The sequence below is a fragment of the Acartia tonsa genome, chromosome 1 (genome assembly GCF_053477335.1).
Source record: "Acartia tonsa isolate MP-2025a chromosome 1, ASM5347733v1, whole genome shotgun sequence".
NCBI classification, from domain to species: Eukaryota; Metazoa; Arthropoda; class Copepoda; order Calanoida; family Acartiidae; genus Acartia; species Acartia tonsa.
In genome coordinates this window covers 27,171,498-27,191,923 of record NC_137260.1, presented here as the reverse complement: position 1 = coordinate 27,191,923, position 20,426 = coordinate 27,171,498, and the positions used below count along the sequence as shown (strand labels likewise).

Genomic DNA, 20,426 nt, shown 5'->3' with positions numbered 1-20,426 from the left:
GAGACTATTTTACTTGTTACATTGTTATGGATGTAATCATCCTTGTTTTAATTTATAAGCTATTATTGGCATTACTTAGGGCTTTACGTTTTTTCGCTAATTATTTGTATTACCTTAAAAATAGAATTGAATCTCCTTTATAACACATAAAAGGTTATCATATACAACAAAAATAAAACTTTGTACTAAAACTTTTAATGTCAACTCACTGACGCGACGAGAGATGTATTTTTATTAAACACATTAAATATTTATAAACAATATCTATTTCTAGATTAAATCTTTATTTAGAAGACACTAATACATTTTTTATATAAGAAATTACTTTTTCTTTTTAAGTAATGAATTTTTAAATTTAAGTTTAAACAGCATTCATAATGTGATTTTTGTCTATCTATACTTATAACTATTCTTCGCTTTCCAACAACAATAGGGAAATTTTAATTGTAACACGATTTTAAAAGATTTTTTTTTTGAAGAAGTGTCATGTTTGACGTCATAAAAAAGGGAGGGAAGAGTGGAAAAGTGGTAAAGGAAACCCCTAAAAAAAGAGATAGATTTAGACGTATTTTCCAGCGTTTAATTTTGAACTCTAAACTGAAAAAAAAATTTCCTAAAAATTGTAACATTATATTTCAAACAAAGATGTGGAGCAACCGTATTTTATGACGGGTCCGCTTTGGCTTCATTGAAAAAAATTTTGTAGGTTAATTTACCTCTTGTAAGTTCATGCTGTGCTAGTTTAACCCTAGAAAAGTTTCCAATTCCCAGCTCCCCTTTGATACGATACAGACCAATCCGCCTACCACCACGCACTTCCCTAAAAAGAATATCGATTGTTCTTAAATAGATATATTTCATACAGTTAGTAAAGGAAGTAATATTTCAATGAACTCTATGAAATATTACCTTAATGTATTAAGGATGATAACATCAAAATGCCAGACATTTGCAGACAACCAACCCAAAGTACATGCTATTTTCCAAAAATTTAGCGATGCACTCGAAAAATTATGATTTTGTACTGCATGTGCTGGCGTTTGTTTGTAAAATTTATGTGTGTGTTTATAAAACGGAAGTGTGTAAAGAACAATGCTGAAAGTTAAAAGTTCTACCAGTAGATTTATAAAGAGTGGATATAGCACTCTTTGTTTGTTTTCAAGCTATGCTTTTCTTGCTTTCATTGTGAATTTATCATGTTATATTTGCTTTTTTTACTTTATTCATATCCCAATGTGGGGGGCCCTAATCTTGCTGCATTACCCTGAACAGCTTAAGGCAATTAAATCCCCCCAAAAAATAAACAAATTCCCACCGCTTTTATTTTCAATTAATTTCGCATTAAGGAAAGGGGAGGGGGGGGGGGGGTGGTTATGTGCTTGACTACATTTCATAAAGTGAGACTTAATGTAAGTACTATGATGTACTACATTCGAAGCAATCTTACGATGGATTTACGTCAATTTTCTAAAAAAAATTTAAGCTTTTACTCGACTATTGTTATTAATTATTTATATAATTCATTAGTTTTGCTTATCTTTTGTGGATGTTGTAGAACTTTCTTTAAAATAAAAGCCCTTATCCATGGTTATATATGAATTAAATTACTTACCTAACCCAGTCTTCGTCATTTTGTAATTTTAATAGAAGTCTGTTGTAGAGACTCTCGGCTATTGTAAGCTGAAATGAAAACAGTATAAAAAGTACAATTTTAGGTAAACGCAAAATAATTATCAAATGCTATCTTTAAGTCAAACAAACATCAAATAAACCCTTTGGGTTAATTCTTATCAATAGTACTCAATTATTGCGATTACTAAAGTAAACCTTCGCAAGATAAAACCTAAAAAAATAACGATAAAACTGTTTAAACTTTTCCACCATTCAATATGGAGGTATAGTAATTTATCATTCCCATTGTCCATAAGATCCACTTAACTACATACCTTAGAGTTTTTAACTGAAGGTTGTCTTGACTGAATGGTGCTGGTTGTGTTAGTATTTGTGTTATTGTGGATATTTCTGCTGTTCTGTGTTCGTAGCCTTTGTTGGCTAAAAGCTGAATATCGTTAGAGATTAAGATTTATTCAAGAATAAGTACAAAAGTATAAGAACCAAGTGTAACAAGATTGGGTCTGAATTACCCAAAACTTCCCAGGACCTATTAGAAGCTTCACTGCAAAGGAAACCCAAATAGGACCAGTGGTTAGTGAGATCATTTGCTACAGACACCCAGGCAGTCATCCTGGTACTCTTATGAAAAAAGGATATATTTCGGTTTGCTTGAAAAAAAGAACAATTAATTTGCACCTTAACCATAATTTATAAAGAAAAACCTTTCCAGGACCCATTAGAAGTTACTTTTTAAAATGATCTCGGTAACCGCTTAACCGATATAAAAATGCCCCCACCAAAAAAAAATTTACTATTCTTCTTTTTCTTTTTAAGCATAATTAGAAATGGGAGGGGGGGGGGGAACCAATTTTCCACCACCGCTTCAAGGGGCGTATCCGCAAGTTGTATATAATCTAAATCCAAGTCCCTGAGGAGGGAGTTGTTCTAGCATCCTCAGATCCATCCTGGCTCCGAGAGTCATCTGACATGTTTCTGGTCTCACCTGCATATTAACAACAGTGTCAACAGTTTAAATCAGATATGATTAGAAATTGATTTGTAGGGGTAAGGAGGTACTTTCCCTTAAAGTGTTAAGCCTCTGCAGGGGTCTAACACTGCGCGGTCATACATATTAAACCTAATTTTGGCCGTGTTTACGTTTTTCATTAATGGTAGCCACATGGTTTTTTTTAATGTTGAACAACCTGAGCAATTAATTTAAACCTTAATAATTGCATTTTTAAGGCAAGAGTATAATTGAAATATCAGCTAATTTATTTGAGGTTCGTGTTTTTAATCTGCTTGTATCGCAATATGATCTTTTTAACCTTTTCAAATTTAGATAATTCTTATAGTCCAAATTGCATATATTTAATGATATATTTACACACTACACAATAAAATATTGCAATAAAGTGTACAAAACTGTAAAGGCAAATATGTATATGCATATCATTAACAAAAAAAGCAAATAAGACTAGTCGCATATTTTACAATTTTAAAACTGCAATAATTTTCTTTTAGTTGTATAGTCCATAATTAAAAGTTGAATTATGACAAAAGTAACAGTCCACTTTTGTACTTTGTGAATTTTGATAAACATAGTTGTGGTTGTTGTGACAGGGAAATTAAATTTTGTACAGAAGAAAAACTATTCATTATGTCATGCTTAAAATGTTTATACACAGTACACTTTTAGCATTTTATCTTCATTTAGGAGAAATAATATATATTTCCCATTAAATAAACTGCTTACTTTATTTTTGGGGTATTATGAGAGATTTTATGAGTTTAAGGAGGGTAATCTAATGTATTTTTTTAATTATGAGGGGTATCAAAATTTGAGGAGGGGTAATTAAACACCTTTCACCCCCCCCCCCTTCTCCAACTATCAACCTAACTCTCTGTTTTTTTTACCTGGAAGTATTGTATTGTCTTGTTGTTGTTGTGTCTCATTATTTTGTTCCAACTCACCATGATTGGACATGTGATATGGTGATCTAAAACAAGAAAAACTGATTGTGATACGGCAACTCTATAGAAACTCTATTGCCGCAGTCAAGACAGTAAAAAATACAATATTCATCAGTGATTACCAATAGAGCATTAATTTTGTATGATACAACGCATTGTCTATATAATGATCATATTGATAAATATAGAGACAAATTTTTCTTTCGCTATTTCTCTTTGCCCAAAGCTACATATAAATTCATGTTTTTTTAAAAAAGATTTCTATCATTTCTATCAAAGACTTTATTTCATATTTTACTAGAAGTTTGATATACATATAAATCAAAATATTAAAGTTTAAGTTTTTATTTTACTGTTAAGTAAATTGATTTTTTTTATTTAAACCAGCAATGAACAAGACATTTAATCAAACAAAAATACAATTTATTCATAGAAAGTGTACCTACCCAAAAAGTCTTCAATATGTTTGTCAGTCAGTCTGGAATTAACCAACTTAAGGCATACAATCTACGACTGCTCAAAGACAAATATAAAGACGATAACAGGCTACTGAACATCTAAAAATTGCAATTTTGCCCAAAGGACTTTTCTAAAATTTCTATGAATTTAATTAGGTCTTAAAGCATTTAAGTAGAATAAGAATATTTTTAATGTCAAATATTTTTCGTTTTATCCTCGTCATTATGTTAAAGGTTATCTTAACAAGGACAATTTCATTTAAAAGTAGCGCAGAAATTATAAGCAAAACACGTGGACAAACATTAAGAGAGGTAGAGATAAAAGAAAGAGAAAAAAAATAGTTAAAAAGGGAGGAGAATATTCTAGTCCAAATTGTAGAACACGTGTATATTAATAAAAAAAACAGCCCTTTGACGACCGCCCAGAGACAAGGAATATCTCGTAGTTTGCTCGTCATATCCTGGTTAACATATTTTCACTAAACTGATTGGAGCTTTAAGCGTGACCTTAGAAGAGCCAGCGTATTTTTCCCCTTGTACGCTTGCTAATTTTTAATGTAATCGGGCTACCAACTATAGCTACAGACAGAAGGACAGACACGAACACAAATAGAAAAGCTTTCTTTTTTCATTTAGTTTAAAGGGCAGAATATACTTAAAGGTATTCAAATCCTGTAGTAATTTAAATAAAACAAAATTCATGTTTTTGCATATAAATAAACTTTTATGATGAACATTTGGAAATATACAATTTAACAAAAATCCAATTTATCAAAAATAAGGATAATTAAGCTAAATACACATCAAATCATTATTCAAATTAACCTAATAAATTTTATTAATTGTTATTTTTTTAGACAAGTTTTTTTACAAGATTTTTTGATTTTCTAACGTTAATAAAAAATCCTTGTGATTCTATTAAATTGGTAAAAAATACTTTAATTTAGGGGGAAAAAGTTATATTCAAGGTTTAAATAAACTTTTTTTTTGTAATGAGGATATCCAGAGGTGGGAGGGAGGAGGTTACCTCCCAAAAAAAAGCTATAAACCTTCCCATGACCCATGAGATGCTTAACTGCAAAGAAATCCATTTCTGTCCAGCAGTTAACTTGATCCTTCGGTACAGACTGATAGACACCCACACAAACATCCTGTCACTTTTATATTAATATAAACCCAGTCAGGTAAAAGAAGTTTAAGAATTAAGTAAATATTTTATCTTGTCTTTAAAGATAAACTGCATAAGTGCATATGTATAAAAACAAAAAGAAATTCTTATTATTTCAAAACAACTAATGTTTTCAATAAAAGCAGTAAATAATAAAAAAAATTAATGTTATCATAGTACCTTTCTCATATTTCAAGTCCCTGCGTGGGGCTCTAACCCTGAGGCAGGGCCAATTTCCTAACCGTGCTGGGTAATCATTTACAATTACCTAACCTAAACTAAAATAACCTAAAAAAACTACTGTGAAAACACGAGGAAACCCGCTACTTCATTTTCTTTCCATGATCCAAATATTATTACCTGTAGCCTGTAATATTTCTAGAAGCATCAGATAACAACATTAGAAACCATTGTTTTAATCTTTTTCCTTCTTATTCTTATTATTTCAAAACAACTAATGTTTTCAATAAAAGCAGTAAATAAAAAAAAAATAATGTTATCATAGTACCTTTCTCATATTTCAAGTCCCTGCGTGGGGCTCTAACCCTGAGGCAGGGCCAATTTCCTAACCGTGCTGGGTAATCATTTACAATTACCTAACCTAAACTAAAATAACCTAAAAAAACTACTGTGAAAACACGAGGAAACCCGCTACTTCGTTTTCTTTTCATGATCCAAATATTATTACCTGTAGCCTGTAATATTTCTAGAAGCATCAGATAACAACATTAGAAACCATTGTTTTAATCTTTTCCCTTCATCTGAAACTATAAGACACACAGTCAATTTGTGAATTTTAGACTTGAACAAAGCCTTTGATATATGTATATTTTTCCTGTCAAGCTAATACAAATATTAGTTAAACAATTGATTCGGCTGCAGCAGCTGATTGTCAAAATTTCGTCTAAAACTTGTGTACCTCTTTGTTGTATCAACATAGGTATGAGGTCAATAACAAAATTAAAATATCAGCTTCAACCACTTTTCTAACATAAATATTATCCATTTTAAAAAGTGGATTTCAGCTAATACAAATAGTCGATTGCATTTTGACTAAATGGCAATGGTTTTTACCAGGAAGTTAATTATCGCATCGTATTTTAGATAGCTTTCCGTGGATATGAAAATAAAAACTATAAGATTGAAACCAGTTTTTTTAGACCTGAGGGGCCGAAAACTTAGTCTGACAAAACTGGTATGTATTAATATTAAATTTTTATTCTAATGATCGTGGAAAGTTGTCTTTAATACGATGTTATACAAAAATTTTCATTATGGATGTCTGAGTACAGATTCTAATCCAGCGGATATTAATCGATTTCAAAGTCATATCAGTCTCAATTTTAAACATCAGTGACTGCAGATTGAACTAAAATTGTGCGAATTTTTAAATTTATATATATAAATCAACGTATAATAAATATAATATAAATCAATGTATAAAGGAGCTTTTTTTGTGAACACATCAAACCTTCTCTGAACTAATGACTGTACAAAAGTTAATTGCATCTTTTTCTGAATATGCACTTATCTATTTTAAAGATGAATAATTTATATATTATTGATATATACTGTATTATTCTTATAACATAACCTATACAAATGTCAATTTTGTTATGTGCATATATTGTAACTTTAAATATCATAATCAAAAAAAACAAATAACTAATTTGGTGCTATAAATTTTAAAGTTCAATATATCATAGAACTTACAAAATTCATAATATAAATAGAGAACTTAATAGTACATTTGAAGAATTTTTCATTTGAAATAATTTAAGAACCTAAATTTTAAATTTATCAAAAGTAATTTGTTTCGCTATTTAAAAAAAAACATAAAAAAACGTTTAGATGTCCCTAAAACTTAAAAAAAATTGGGTCATGGAAAGAAATAGGAGTATCGGGTTTCATCGCTTTCGTCGCATTTTCACAGTTGCTTGTCTCCTATTTCTAGCCTCTGCGGGTCCAATTTCCTAACCATGCGGGGCAATCATTAACATTTGCCTAAAATAACCTATTAAAAGTTACTGTGCAAATACGACAAAACCCGCTACTTCATTTTATTTCAATGATCCACATATTTGAATAAAAGAAGCACTTTAAGTTATAACGTACGTAAAATACGATGGTTTCAAACAATTTCTCTCAATAAAAAAAATAAGTTGTTATAATAAATATGTTATCATAAGAGAGACATAATCTTATTAAAGTTTGGATAATTCCAGATTTAGAGGATAATTCCTTGTTATCTCAGGTAGTTTATAACATTTATAACAATTAGAATATATTAGAGAATAAAAATATTATTTAACTAGCATCACCAGACAGGGATGAGGGATGGGAAACGTAGGAAAATATTATTTCAGGCCTATTTCAAGCCTAGGCCTAAAAAACTAGTTATGGGATGGTGCATTAGTTCGTTATCAACGCTAATGAAATAGCTGAGTGTGTGTGTGTAGATAAAGTATAGAATAAAATTCAGGTATCTAGTCTAAAGTAAAAATAGAACTTTTTATGAACCAATAAATTAATGGTTTTTGTTAAAATTAGTTTTGATGTTTTTTGTCTCCCAAATTTTTTTTTCTTTTTCTCTAGTAATTTGAATTTTTTAGAAAGCTTTCATTGAGTTGTCTCAGACAGATTTTCGGTTGTATTATTTGCATTTTTATTAATAAGTAAAATTGTATTTGAAAATATGATTGCTAATCAAAATTCAAAATAAAAAAAGTACTAAATAAGCACTTGACTAACATTCTTTCAAGTTCTATGGATACTATTATGTAATTAATAGATTTGTACTGTGTAGTAAAGTACAAAGGGTGAGGTTAATGTGTTTTATCAATTCTGTATAAAATTAAGAAAATTTAGAATACAACATTTCATTTATAAACTACCAAATAGAAATTCGTAGCTACCCACTTTCTAAAATGTAATCCCTATATTTTTGTTTTTTTTTTATGGTATTTTTTTAATCTAAAACTCTGGGTGGATTTGATAATTAAGCTGATATGATTGAACACCATTTTTTCTTATTTCTTATTTAAAAATGTGATTACCCCCCCCCCAAAAAAAAAAAATAAAAATTTTCGGTTATAGTCCTTTCCACGACATCCCTCCATAAGGAGCGATTCTTCGTATTTTTCACATTAGATTTTCTCCTATTTCTAGCCCCTGCGGGGGGCTCTAACCCTGCGGGGCCAATTACCTAACCCTGTGGGGCAATCACCTAACACAGTATAACCTTACCTAACCTAAAATAACCTATAAAAAGCCATTTTAAAAATATGAAGAATCGCTCCTTATGGAGGGATGTCGTGGAAAGGACTATACCCAAATTTTCTTTTTATTCCCTACCCCATTTAAAAATTACCTCTACCTTTAAGGAGAGGGGTATTTACCCCTCCCCCCCAAAAAAATCCCTTTAAAAAATTTCGGAAAGCTTCGCGCGTATTTTTGGCTTCCATTATTAAGATTTTTACAATGCTAAATATATAGTTGTATTATACCCTCCCAAAAAACTTGTGAACCTCCATGCTTATACTTAATTGTTATAAATATCTAACTTTTAGAGTCATTAGCCCTAGGAATAAAATAGTTAATAGTGTCAAAAACTATACAAAAATGATTAAATGCACTAATAGTTCCATTATTATTATTTTTTTTTTTAACAACAGAATTAAATGATTAGAAAGCAGGGAAAATAACGGGATTTTAAACCCATGTGCTATAAATGCTTGGCCTTCTTTAATAATTAATTAATTGAAAATAAGAAATTAAGAAATAAAACGAATAACATAAAAGCTGGAAATAGGATATTTTTGCAAGAAAATTAAAATATATGTATGCTATTTACTAATTTTAGTATATAAGAATTGCTAATTTTTATGTGATTATATCTAAACTTTGAATGACTTCTTCAATCCTGCCTATTGCACTATCTGGATGTTGTTTAAAACATTTATATTATAAAGATAAATTACTCCTAAGCAACGATTAGGCTTTCCTAAAGTCGCTTTAATTGGTTAAGACTAAAATATGTAAAAGTTAAAATATGTAATATTTATTTATATATTTATATTTATTTCATTAAAGCCTATTTTATCAAGTCACATATCCTGTATTTATTTTTTAAAATTTTCTGAACTAAATTAGGTAAAACGTTTGTTTACAACAAAAAACTCAGAGAATATTTATGCAATTTTTCCAGCCATAATTTTGTTCTAATTTGTAAATAATATGTATGTAAAGAATGTTCAATATAAAGTTAAATTGTGACCTAGTTTACCAGAAACATGATAATAATTCATCAAGAATTTCATATAACTGAAATATTTTCATAATTTTTAGTTGTATTTACAGACTTTTATTCAGGTTGCATCAAAAATATTAGAAATAATTATGCTAATAAAGTCGATTAAATCAATATGACTTGGTAGTTAAATAACATGATTATAATTACGAGCACTTTTATAAAGTAACTATAGGTTCTGAAACTATTACATTTAACCATTTTTATCTTCAATGTTACCTTAATATACAATACTTTTTTTAAAAGCTTTAATTAGCTTTAACATCCCAAAATAAATGCTTTAAATCAAATAATGGTGATTATTGTCTAGAAATTAATTGTGGACTTTCCAATTTTAGTGACCAGTATCATATATATACATATTTTTTTTGAAGAATTTTGCAAAAGTTTGTTTGAACTCTTTGACCTTGAATACTACCTTCTCTAACTAAAAACAATTAAAAGATTAATATTATTACCTTGTCATATATAAATTAGATTTAGGTTTTCTCGTGCAGCTTTGTTACGAATTATTAACTTTTGGCGGCTGCGGATATAATTGCTACTGATAAAATACAAATAACTGCGGACCCAGGTAAACTCATTCATTATGTTTTGCAGCTATATAATAACAAAAAATAGTGCTATTTGGTCTATTTATGCTTTATGGTGGCTGGTACTTCGGTACAAATAAGTCTACGCGTCCGCTGAGATTTTTCTCAAATGTAAAAGTAAAGAAAACACATGAAAACACTCTAGTACATCACAAATGTATGCAATTTTGATTGCTTTAAAGCAAAATATGAATGTAATCAAAATAATAATACATATAATATCTAAAAAATATATTATAAATACAAACAAATACAATGTAAACCTTACAATATATTGTATGGACATTAAGTAAATAATAATACTGAATACGGTAATTATAACCATTTATACCTATAGTTTGGTTACTTTGTATAATTGCTAGAATTTAGGGGTAGGTAAATAACCCAACAAAAGCGATTACTGTAAGAGCTTTCAACCAGGATTGTAAAAAATGTAAAAGCATTAATAAGAAACTTAATTTTAACAAGTTATAGGGAGGGAAAATGGTAACCAGTCAAATGGTAGGAGAGGTTAGAAAGGTTTAAAATAACAGGAGAAAAATTCAATATAAACAATAAACAATCATTACTGCTATCCTTCAACTAACCTATATATAACAATATGATTAGTAGAGTAGCTACGTAACTAAAATTTATTTTTTTAGATATTTCCCTTATTATAAAAGCAAATATATAAATTAAAATCTCAAAATAACGTACAACTTGATTCTTTTTCTTACCCATACTATCATTATTTATAATGTAAGAAATGGTATTGAAAGTTTTGAAAAGAATAAATAACCCATTTTGTATTTATTACTTACAATTGCAACATGTAATAGATTGCTTATTTTCATATCCCTTCGTCTCTGTACCTATTTATTTATTAATAATACATCATGCACACACAATCAAAACTATTTGTTCTACAAGATTTATTGACCTCCTAACCTAACAAAACTTAACAAATCGGTCTCAAATTCTTGTTTCTTACTTTTGTTAAGTCTGTATACTTGTATAGTGAAGTTTTTGTAAAGAAAGTCGATCTTAAACTAAGGATACAAATAATAATCATATAATATTTATACAAATGAAAATAAATAAAGGACTTTTCTGCAAAAAATGTATATAATGTACAAATCTAAACAAAAATCATCGACGGCCAAACAAACAATTTATTAAACCTTACATTTACCAATACTAAGATTGTGTGTGTTTGAATACAACAAAGAGTTTGATTTAATTTTTGGTTTGTGATTGATTATTCAAAAAATATACAGTAAAGTAAGCTTAAACAAAAACAAGAATGATAAAATCCATGGAAGCCAAGCCAATAAACTAACAAATCTAAAATTGTTGTACCATTTTTTTGTATGACACAATTTTATTATTATTTTTTGTGAGTTAATGTGCGCTGCTAGATAACCATGTATATTTTAGCCCTGGTGATTCCATATTATTTGTACGCTATCTTATACAAACTAAAACTATGTTCAAAGTTTTCAACATAACTTGTACATTCAGTCATTTGGCCACTCGCAACCTGGAAAGTTCTTAGATTTTAGGAAAGGTTAAATTCCAGCGAAATTTACCCATGAACTATATCAGATTCAAATAACAAAATAAATTAAAATAAAATTCGATTTGAAAAACTAAAGAAAAAAACTTGTAAATACTTTTTATGAATGCTTTGCATCATTTAACAGGTATTTGAGGTTTTAATTAAATATAAATTACATTAATTTACATTCCTTGGAAACGTAGCAACTTCTGGCGTGCACAGAGTTTTGCCGGTAGGTGCGCAAAGGGCACCCAAAAAATTTTAAACTCTCTTAGTTGTTTTTGACATCCCCCTGATCAAAACCAAAATCAGATGTCTACATATAACAAGTGAGGTGTTTTTTTAGGGCCAGTAGAGTGGTTATAACTCCCTAGGTATCCATTCGTCCTCTCTAAACTTTAAAAAAATTCTGAATTGGAAAAAAAAGTAACAACCCCCTTTAATTTTGGGGAATTTGCCTTTTTTACCTTAGCTGTATTAGGGGGGCGTATACTATTGTCAAGGGTAGTAAACCCCAAGGTGGATGTATCCACCCCCCTTTTTTTGCTAAGAGAGTGAATACACCCCCTTCTTCACGCCTCTTCAAGTTACCCTGTTGTTTGGGTTTAACAATCAATATTTATTTATTTGTTGTAATTGTTTATTTATTGAGAAAAGGTAATTATGTACAAAGAAGAATTAGAAAGTGTTTTTCCTTATTTCATAGTTTTTCATTATTGTAATTGTACAATGTCAAAAACTTTATTTTTGAAGATTTACTGAAATAATACAGGGATTAAGGGAGGGGACAATGGGCAATTAATTCAATATAAGATTTATCAAAGAAAGGGCATGAAATCCAGTTTAATCCAATAAATTTGTAGGAAATTATAAAGGGATTGTTAATTGAATAATAGATTTCCATAGCGTCATGTAAAGTGAAATCACAACTTGTTTTTGATGAAATATGTTGGGGTTTTTTGGTGTGATTTTTATATTAAAAGATTATTGGACCCGGCCAGCTGCTAGCAAGAATATGACTGCCCCTTTTTATTCTGTTTATTTTCCTTGCCCCTTGCCCCCACCTCCCTTCTCCCCGTCTGCTACATTCCAAACTAACACAACGAGTGTTTATTTCCCTTGCCCCCACTTCCCTTATCCCTTCTCCCCGTCTGCAATATTCAAAACATACATAACGAGTAGCGGCATTTTATGCGCAAGTCCCCAAACTCAGTCAGAAACTGCTAAATTCTTGCACATTCCCTTTACGCCAGTCCCCAAAGTCTGAGACTCCTAAAAATTGAATATTCGATCCATTGTCCCCTCCCTTACTCCCTGGAAAGAATACCAGTTTTAACCTCAGCTTCTCATGAGCATAATTTTTAACAGACCCTTTCACCATTGTTAATTTGTTATAAAAGTAACATGATGTCCGTCTGTAGCTAAGGATATTGACAACCACTGGACCGATTTGGTCCTCCATTCAGTGCTTCTTATAGGTCCAGAAAATGGTTGTAGATATCTATCCCAAAAGAAATTGCCTTGGAAAATTACCTTACCCCCTACTCAAATTATTCAAAAATAAAATTTAAACTGGTGGGTCGACTATCAACCATCCCCCTTCCCTAAACTGCTTCAAGAGGCCTCTACATGTTACTAAGATATTCAGATGAAAAAAAGATATTTTTTTTCAATTTCTATTCTTAACATTTTTAAGAGCAAAAATACTCTATAATACAATTGTCCGTTCATTCATTACATGAAGGCATCTATTATTTCTAACCTTGACTAATAAGCTTTTAGTTTAAATCTTGCTCTATCCGTCAACTTGTCTTTCCGACGTCATTATCGACATAGGGAAAGAACAATTTGAAACTTTGTTGCTTTATGATGGTCCTTAAAAATTACTTGTGGTGATTTCTCTGTATCTAATCTGTAACTCAATTTGTCCTTTCGCCCGTTAGGCTAATTCTTTTTCTATTTTGCAGCTCCCCTAGCCCCAAGGGAAGCTGTCTTCAAAAGGATAAGATTGGGGTAGAAAAATAGCCTAAAACCATCCTAAAGATTAAATCTAAAGAAATAGCCTGAAACCATCCAAATACATGTGAAGCTTCCCTAAAAGAGAAAACTTAATCAGTTTTGTAGTTATCGATTAGGCTATAAAAGTTTTCCGGAATTTTAATAAATATAATAGATTTGAAATCTGCATAAAATTTTAAGGAATTTTTATAAAATTCGTTTTTTGTATAATTCTTTATCTATAAGCGCAAATACAAATTAAGTTAAATAATTTTGACATCTGTGATTGGTGGATTGAAAACTATCTGCGCTCTGATTGGAGAAGCTTAAGTGACGTACATCATTCAACCAATTAGAGCGCAGGTAGTTTCCAATCCACCTATCCTATTGGTCAAAATTTATTAACTAAAATTGGATTTGCGCTTTTAAATAATGAATTATATAAAAAACGAATTTTATAAAAAATCCTTAAAATTTTATGCAGATTTCAAATCTATTATATCCATTAAAATTCCGGAAAACTTTTATAGCCTATTATCGATATCTTAAGCTGCAGACAAAAAACTTTACTACTTTTTATAAAAGGATAATGGTATCATCCTTTATAGTTGAATATTTTATGATTTTGTGTGAAGGAAATGGGTTTTTAATATTTTAAGAAAAAGAATATTTCAAGATAAACTATTACCATGGAAGTTAAAAAGTATGTATAAGAAAAAAATAAGCAATTCATTGACTTATCCTCCTCTCTTTTAAACTAATTTTAAGTTTAATAAATCCTAATCTTTGTTATCAAATCAGCTGATTAGAATAATAATACCAGATTACAATAATGAAGGATAAAATCTTTTTCTCGTATTCATTCGAATCCGGTGGATAGGAACCGGTTCTCATCCATACGAAAAATCTATGTCTAGCATCGTATTATATCCAGCTTTCTACGAATATAAAGAAAAACCAAAAGATTAAAACCAGTTTTTTTAGCCGGTGCCTTCGGCACCCCGGGGCTAAAAAACTAGTTTTAATCTTATAATTGTACATTCTATATCCGCGGAAAGCCGTTTATAATACGATGCGAGAAATAACTATTAAATACTTGAGTCATAACAAATTATATTTTATTTAGTTAGAAATCTTTTTAGAAATGTATTCAAGACAAAAAAAAAGAATTATTTTGTAAGAACATCAAAAGCTGTTTATGTACAACTATAGCTACGCCCCTAACATCTAGTTGCTCTGTATCCAATGGGCAGAAAGGGGCTAGAAAAATAGATTAAAACTACCAAAAGACTTAAACCTGAAAATAATATAGCCATGATTATACCTAAAATAGACAACTCAATTGGTTCAGAGTAGTTAATTAGATCTTAAGCTTTAGACAAAACACCCTTACTTTTTTATATAATAGAATTATTTCCAATCATACAAAAAGATACAAATAAAGCACAAATTACCTAATGCAAAAATGACATAAAAACCGGTGTAGCAATGCTCATTTTTATGTACATAAAAATTATTAAGATCTGATTATTGATAAAACTTCTATCACGACATTCATTATGACAAAATTTATTATTAATGAACAAAATTAAATATCTTACATCAAAGATAATAATATTTATTTCAAATCCTAAATTAATTTAGAATCATTTACTATTTGAGTAATTTGAGTAAGGTGAGGGAATAATTTATTTTTCACTATAAACCACCCAGGTCATACTTTCATGAGAATGGTTGATATAAAACTAAAAAGAATTCCCTCTTTTCCCCCTCCCCCTCTCCCACCAAATATTCTCTTTTCTTTCTCCTTGGTCACCGCTTGGTATATACTCTGATTCACTCACCACTGACTTATGCTCTTGATATTCGGAAAGCATTTGACTCTGTTCACCACTGTTCGTTGATTTACTATTCATCATTTTTTTATGTAATTTAAAACTATGTAGAGAGAAGGGAATTAGGGAGGGGAATGGTTGATTTCAATCAAAGTATATAAACAAACATATATACACATTTTTAAAATTCATCATTCTATTTTAAACTATACTTAATATAATAAAACTTCGACATTTGTAAAATTAAATAAATTCTATGAATTGAATATTAAAATTACTTGAATTAATTATTCTTATAAATTGGAAGTCATTAGTATATTTCAGTTTTTTATCATTGTTAATATTTCAAAAGAGCAATAGTTTCTTGGCCATGATATAATTCAATTTAATTGATTTTCTATAGTTCTGACGCAAAAAGTACAAATGTTTCCTTCAGGCAAGTGCAAAGGATTTCTGCTAGGAAAAATCCTAAATATTCTAGTTGATTTTTATAATTTTTGCGCCCATCCCTTCAAAAGTGAACAACGATTAAGCGGTTGTAAATTATTCACCCTAGAGTGTAGAGAAAAATATTAGATTTCTAATTAATATGTAAAAATACAATTTGCCTAGCCCTATAAGAAGAAAATAGTGTTTTAATCTTTAATGTAATATTAAACAAGAATGAGAACATCCGCAAAAGCGAAGCTCTGAAACGGTAGGACAAACAAACATTATCACTTGTTATGTCAGAACTGAATAATCAGAATAAATGTATAAAAGTAGAAACAAAATTGTAAGTAAATTTTTAGAAAAACTGCCCAAATCCTGGATAATGTTTAAGGACATCCTGGTAACGGTTATAGAGTTGTTATGCTTTCTAAATCGTACATAACTACTACTGGGATAATCATTTAAAGTTAGAAATCTATGGGACAATTCTAACATGCCTAAATAACGAAAAAAGCTATTAGTTCCAACAGACAGACCTACCCTAATTTAAGAAAAGACTTGCTTTAAAAAAGATTCAAATTTTGTGTTGTTTCATTAATGAGTAAATAAAAGAAATTTTTATAACAGTTTTGGGGAGTATTTCTGCCTAAGGAATTTTGTATATCCATATACTCGATGAGTATCAAATAAAGACACCCATTCCGCACGCTCCTAAGTTTCCAAGAAATGGATGAAATAAGAAAAGATTAAGTCTTACTAAAAAGTAAATTGGATGAGTACCAAGAAAATGTCTAGATCAATTTTGTTTGGTGAGTAATTGTACACCTGAATATTATACAATATAGAAATATATACATTTTTGTCTTTTTGAAAGCGAAGCTTTTCAATAATTAAGGTCGGTCCATCCGTACGTCCGTAACGTATAGCTCTTTTCTTAATTAAGGCATGTTAGAATTGTCCTAGAGATTTCAAACTTTGCAAGATTATTCCTAAAACAGTCAGGTACGAATTAGAAAGCGTAGCAACTCTATAATCGTTACTGGAATGTCCGTTCGTCTATTTAAAACATACTGTATCCTATACTTACTCAATTTTGCAACAAACGTATGTACAATTTCGTTAAGACATAGAAATTAATGTTTTGCATATCAAGTCCTGACACGGGTTATTATTCGTTTGTCCTTCCTTCTGATTTTAGAGCATTGATTAATGGATGTTAGTAACACATTTAGCTTCTCTGTTATTGACTTTTCAAATCAAAATAGCTTTTTATATTTTGAAGGTTAACAAAAATCATATTATTTAAGTTGTGTTTGTCCATTGAGATCTCGCTAACCACTGAAATGCAAGATTATTAACAAAGACAACAAGGACGCTCAAGCTTTATACGGTGTGGGGGGAGTGGGTAAAAAATCTTACAGGTGAAGGTAATTCAAGTTTGATGGGTGAAACCACGGAACCGATTAAGTTCTCCTTAGGTCATGGGAAGGTGTGAGGCTTTTGTTATATTTGTTTGAGTCTTTTGGTGGTTTTATTCAATTTAACTGTCTTCTTTACTTGATACTAGGGGCGTGGTAATCATAAGCAATATTAGAAACAAAGCTGAAACAAATGTCAAATGCTAATTTCATTAAGCTGTCTAAGTTTCAACATAATAAAGATATTCTTACTATTTGGTTAATTTCTAATGTAATAGTTGCTTCGCCCATGGCCTATAGGAGAAGACATCAAATATATGGAAAATAGCCTAAAATCACCTCAATACATACATATATAAAGCTTACATTAGAAGTACAACTAATATATACAAGCATTGTCCGTGAAGGCGAAAAACTTTATTTCAAATTATTATCAAAATAGTGATTTTAGAATGTTAGACCTTTAAATCATTCCAGCTTATTAGGTTTAATTATATATGCAATAAATTTATAATAATTTAGAAGGTAATTATACCACCAAAATGATTAAATGTCTAGAAATTTATTACCATTATAATTTTCTATTATAATATATAACACATTGAAAAATGTTCTACCTTGACAATATTATTTATTCATATGTTCCTTACATTTACTTTGTGTTGCAACTTGAAGACCAAAAAAAAAAGATGAACATATATTATACTATAAGAATGTGTATTAATATCCAGATTAGTAAAGTGTTAGAAGGATCATCTTGCAAAGTTTAAAATCACTCGGACGATTCTGCTATGGACTTAATTAGCTCTAAATATTAAAAACTTTGGGTTAAATGATTAGAGTAGAGCCAAACTGAGTTTGAAGGTAAATTATGCTAATTATTGATTTCCAATTTGATGGCAGCACCTTTAATTGTAAACCTTTCTTTAAGGTACTACAATTAGACAAATAAGCCTGCAGTGCTGCACAGTATATAGAACATGTATTAACCTTTGCCTTGGTCAATTAATCCATTCTCAGACCTTAACCTCGTTGCTCAATTTATTATATTGGACAGGGGACACATTCTTTTTGTTTCATTTTTTTGTTGGCGTATTCAGTCGGAGGACATTACTTTAACTTTAATAGCAAGAGTAGGGAGAATGTCCTGGCCCATACAAAGGCGTAACTCATTACCATGCACTGATAGGAATTCAAGACAAAGGTCGTGCAATCAAAGGGTTGGTTGTCTGCTGGGTATCCCAATACCCATAAGCGTATGGACGCCCTTACATCGCCAGGTTTATTCATCACGAGGGGGCAAAGGGCATTTTTTGGATTAATAAAAAAATCTAAAAATAGTTAACTACAATTTCAAGAGTTTTATTATATGGTTTTCACTATTTATATTTTTACCACTTTAAACTTTTGTTTGTATCAATGCATTATTTGGTATTGTATAGAATGTATTGTACAGTACTAAAACTAGTTGCCCGGACAATGTAAAATGATTGAAAATGTATAAAAATATAGATGCAAAATTAGAATTTTATATGCAAGATCACGATATTTTTTATTACATTATCATATTGAGTTTTCTAGAAGAATTTTTTTCTGGATTAAACTGGAGAACTTTCAAAAATTTATTATTCGAAAGTCGGGTAAGATTTGATGTGGGAAGTTATAAAAAGCGAAGCTCTTATCCTAGCATGCTAGAATTGTGCTATCGATATCAAATTTTGCCTGAATGATGATTCTCAGAACAACAAGGTAAAATGTCCTAAGCGAAGCATCTCTGTAATGAAATAAGTATTTTACTTTACTTACGGGCAGGTAAGGTCAGGTCATTGGGTGCAAAGTAGCCCCGCGGGGTTATGTCATAAGAATAAAAGAACTCTTGTCTGCTATTTTCAATTTGTTTTTAAAATTATTAGGGGTAGAGGTTCAATGTTGAAAGGCACCCAATTGTTTTCTAAATCTCATAACGTTTTCTACAGTTACAGTATTAATAAGTACATATAACTAATCACTTTAATAAGAAGATCTTTATAATTGCTGCTAATTTTATATAATCAAATGCATTTTGAATTGATAATAACAATAAGACAAATATGCAGATAGAAACAAATTCATAACAAGCGAGACACATTATATATAAAACACTTTTATCCAAGGACAACTTCACGGTTCAAACATAGAATTGGAACTAATATAAATTCAAAAACACATCATAACCAATGAACCATACTATTAGCATTCATAAAGAATTATAAAGCCACCTGCTTTTGGTTAAGGTGTTTTTTTTAATTGACACGCAGAATGTATTTTATAGTTTATATCCTCCCTTACTTTGTCTGTAACAATGTATGTGTGGATTGTATATTTTATGAAAATGTATCAGTTATTCATATCCAGAACATTCTTGCCATTTCTACAGCTTCAAAGCAGCTATAAAATTTCACTTATCATAAAAATTTTAAATTTTATATTGAATGTTTAAAGCATGTAAAATACATAATTCATACATATCTTAAACTTTTGTGATATTTAAATTGTAGTTTAATCCCATATGTGCCTTTTTATATTTTTAGGTTTTTATTTATGTCAATAATATTCTTTTTGTCACTGGTTATGATATTTTAAATTTAAGAATATCATATATAGGTTTTGCATGATGTCAGTAAATAAAAATTATATTTAAAACATGCCCACTGTACGGAAATTTACAAATACACTGCCCAGGTGTGTTTTAACTTCTTTACCCTTATTCTATATCAATTTTTAAAAATCAAACTATATTGTGATTTATGTTTATGTTTTTTTTTTCATTAAAAACAAATGCTCATTTAGGATAAGGAAAGTGTATGTCATGGAAGACGACAATTATTGCGCATGGAATGCCGCAATCTTTGTTTACATTACCGAAGAGCTAGATCAGCGAGGATCGTTTTGGCGCCACCGGCTTCGTAGTGTTTATTTTATAATTTTTGTTATTATTTTATTAATTTTGTTGGTGTCAATGCTTAAAATTGTTAGATAAAATGTTAATGTTGTCAAATCATAAAACGAATTTTTTTATAATATGAAAATTGCACTAAAAATACGAAT

At 29.7% G+C, this 20,426-nt stretch overlaps 1 protein-coding gene and 1 long non-coding RNA gene across 2 annotated transcripts in view; both read right to left on the bottom strand.

Moving 5' to 3' along the window:
- Positions 1-2,451, bottom strand: part of LOC145327024 (serine/threonine-protein kinase NIM1-like) — a 106,366-nt gene extending 103,915 nt beyond the window's left edge. The window contains exons 1-4 of the mRNA XM_080170508.1: positions 2,427-2,451; positions 1,947-2,059; positions 1,613-1,680; positions 717-820 (exon numbers count right to left, since the gene is read on the bottom strand). Of these exons, the coding sequence (XP_080026634.1) occupies positions 717-820; positions 1,613-1,680; positions 1,947-2,059; positions 2,427-2,451 (310 nt within the window). The remainder of the gene's footprint in view (positions 1-716; positions 821-1,612; positions 1,681-1,946; positions 2,060-2,426) is intronic.
- Positions 2,452-2,528: 77 nt separating this feature from the next.
- Positions 2,529-5,639, bottom strand: LOC145327017 (uncharacterized). Its single transcript, XR_013882039.1, has 3 exons — positions 5,575-5,639; positions 3,532-3,614; positions 2,529-2,617 (listed from the first exon to the last, which is right to left on the bottom strand). It is a non-coding gene; the product is annotated as an uncharacterized LOC145327017 (long non-coding RNA).
- Between the last annotated feature and the right edge of the window lie 14,787 nt (positions 5,640-20,426).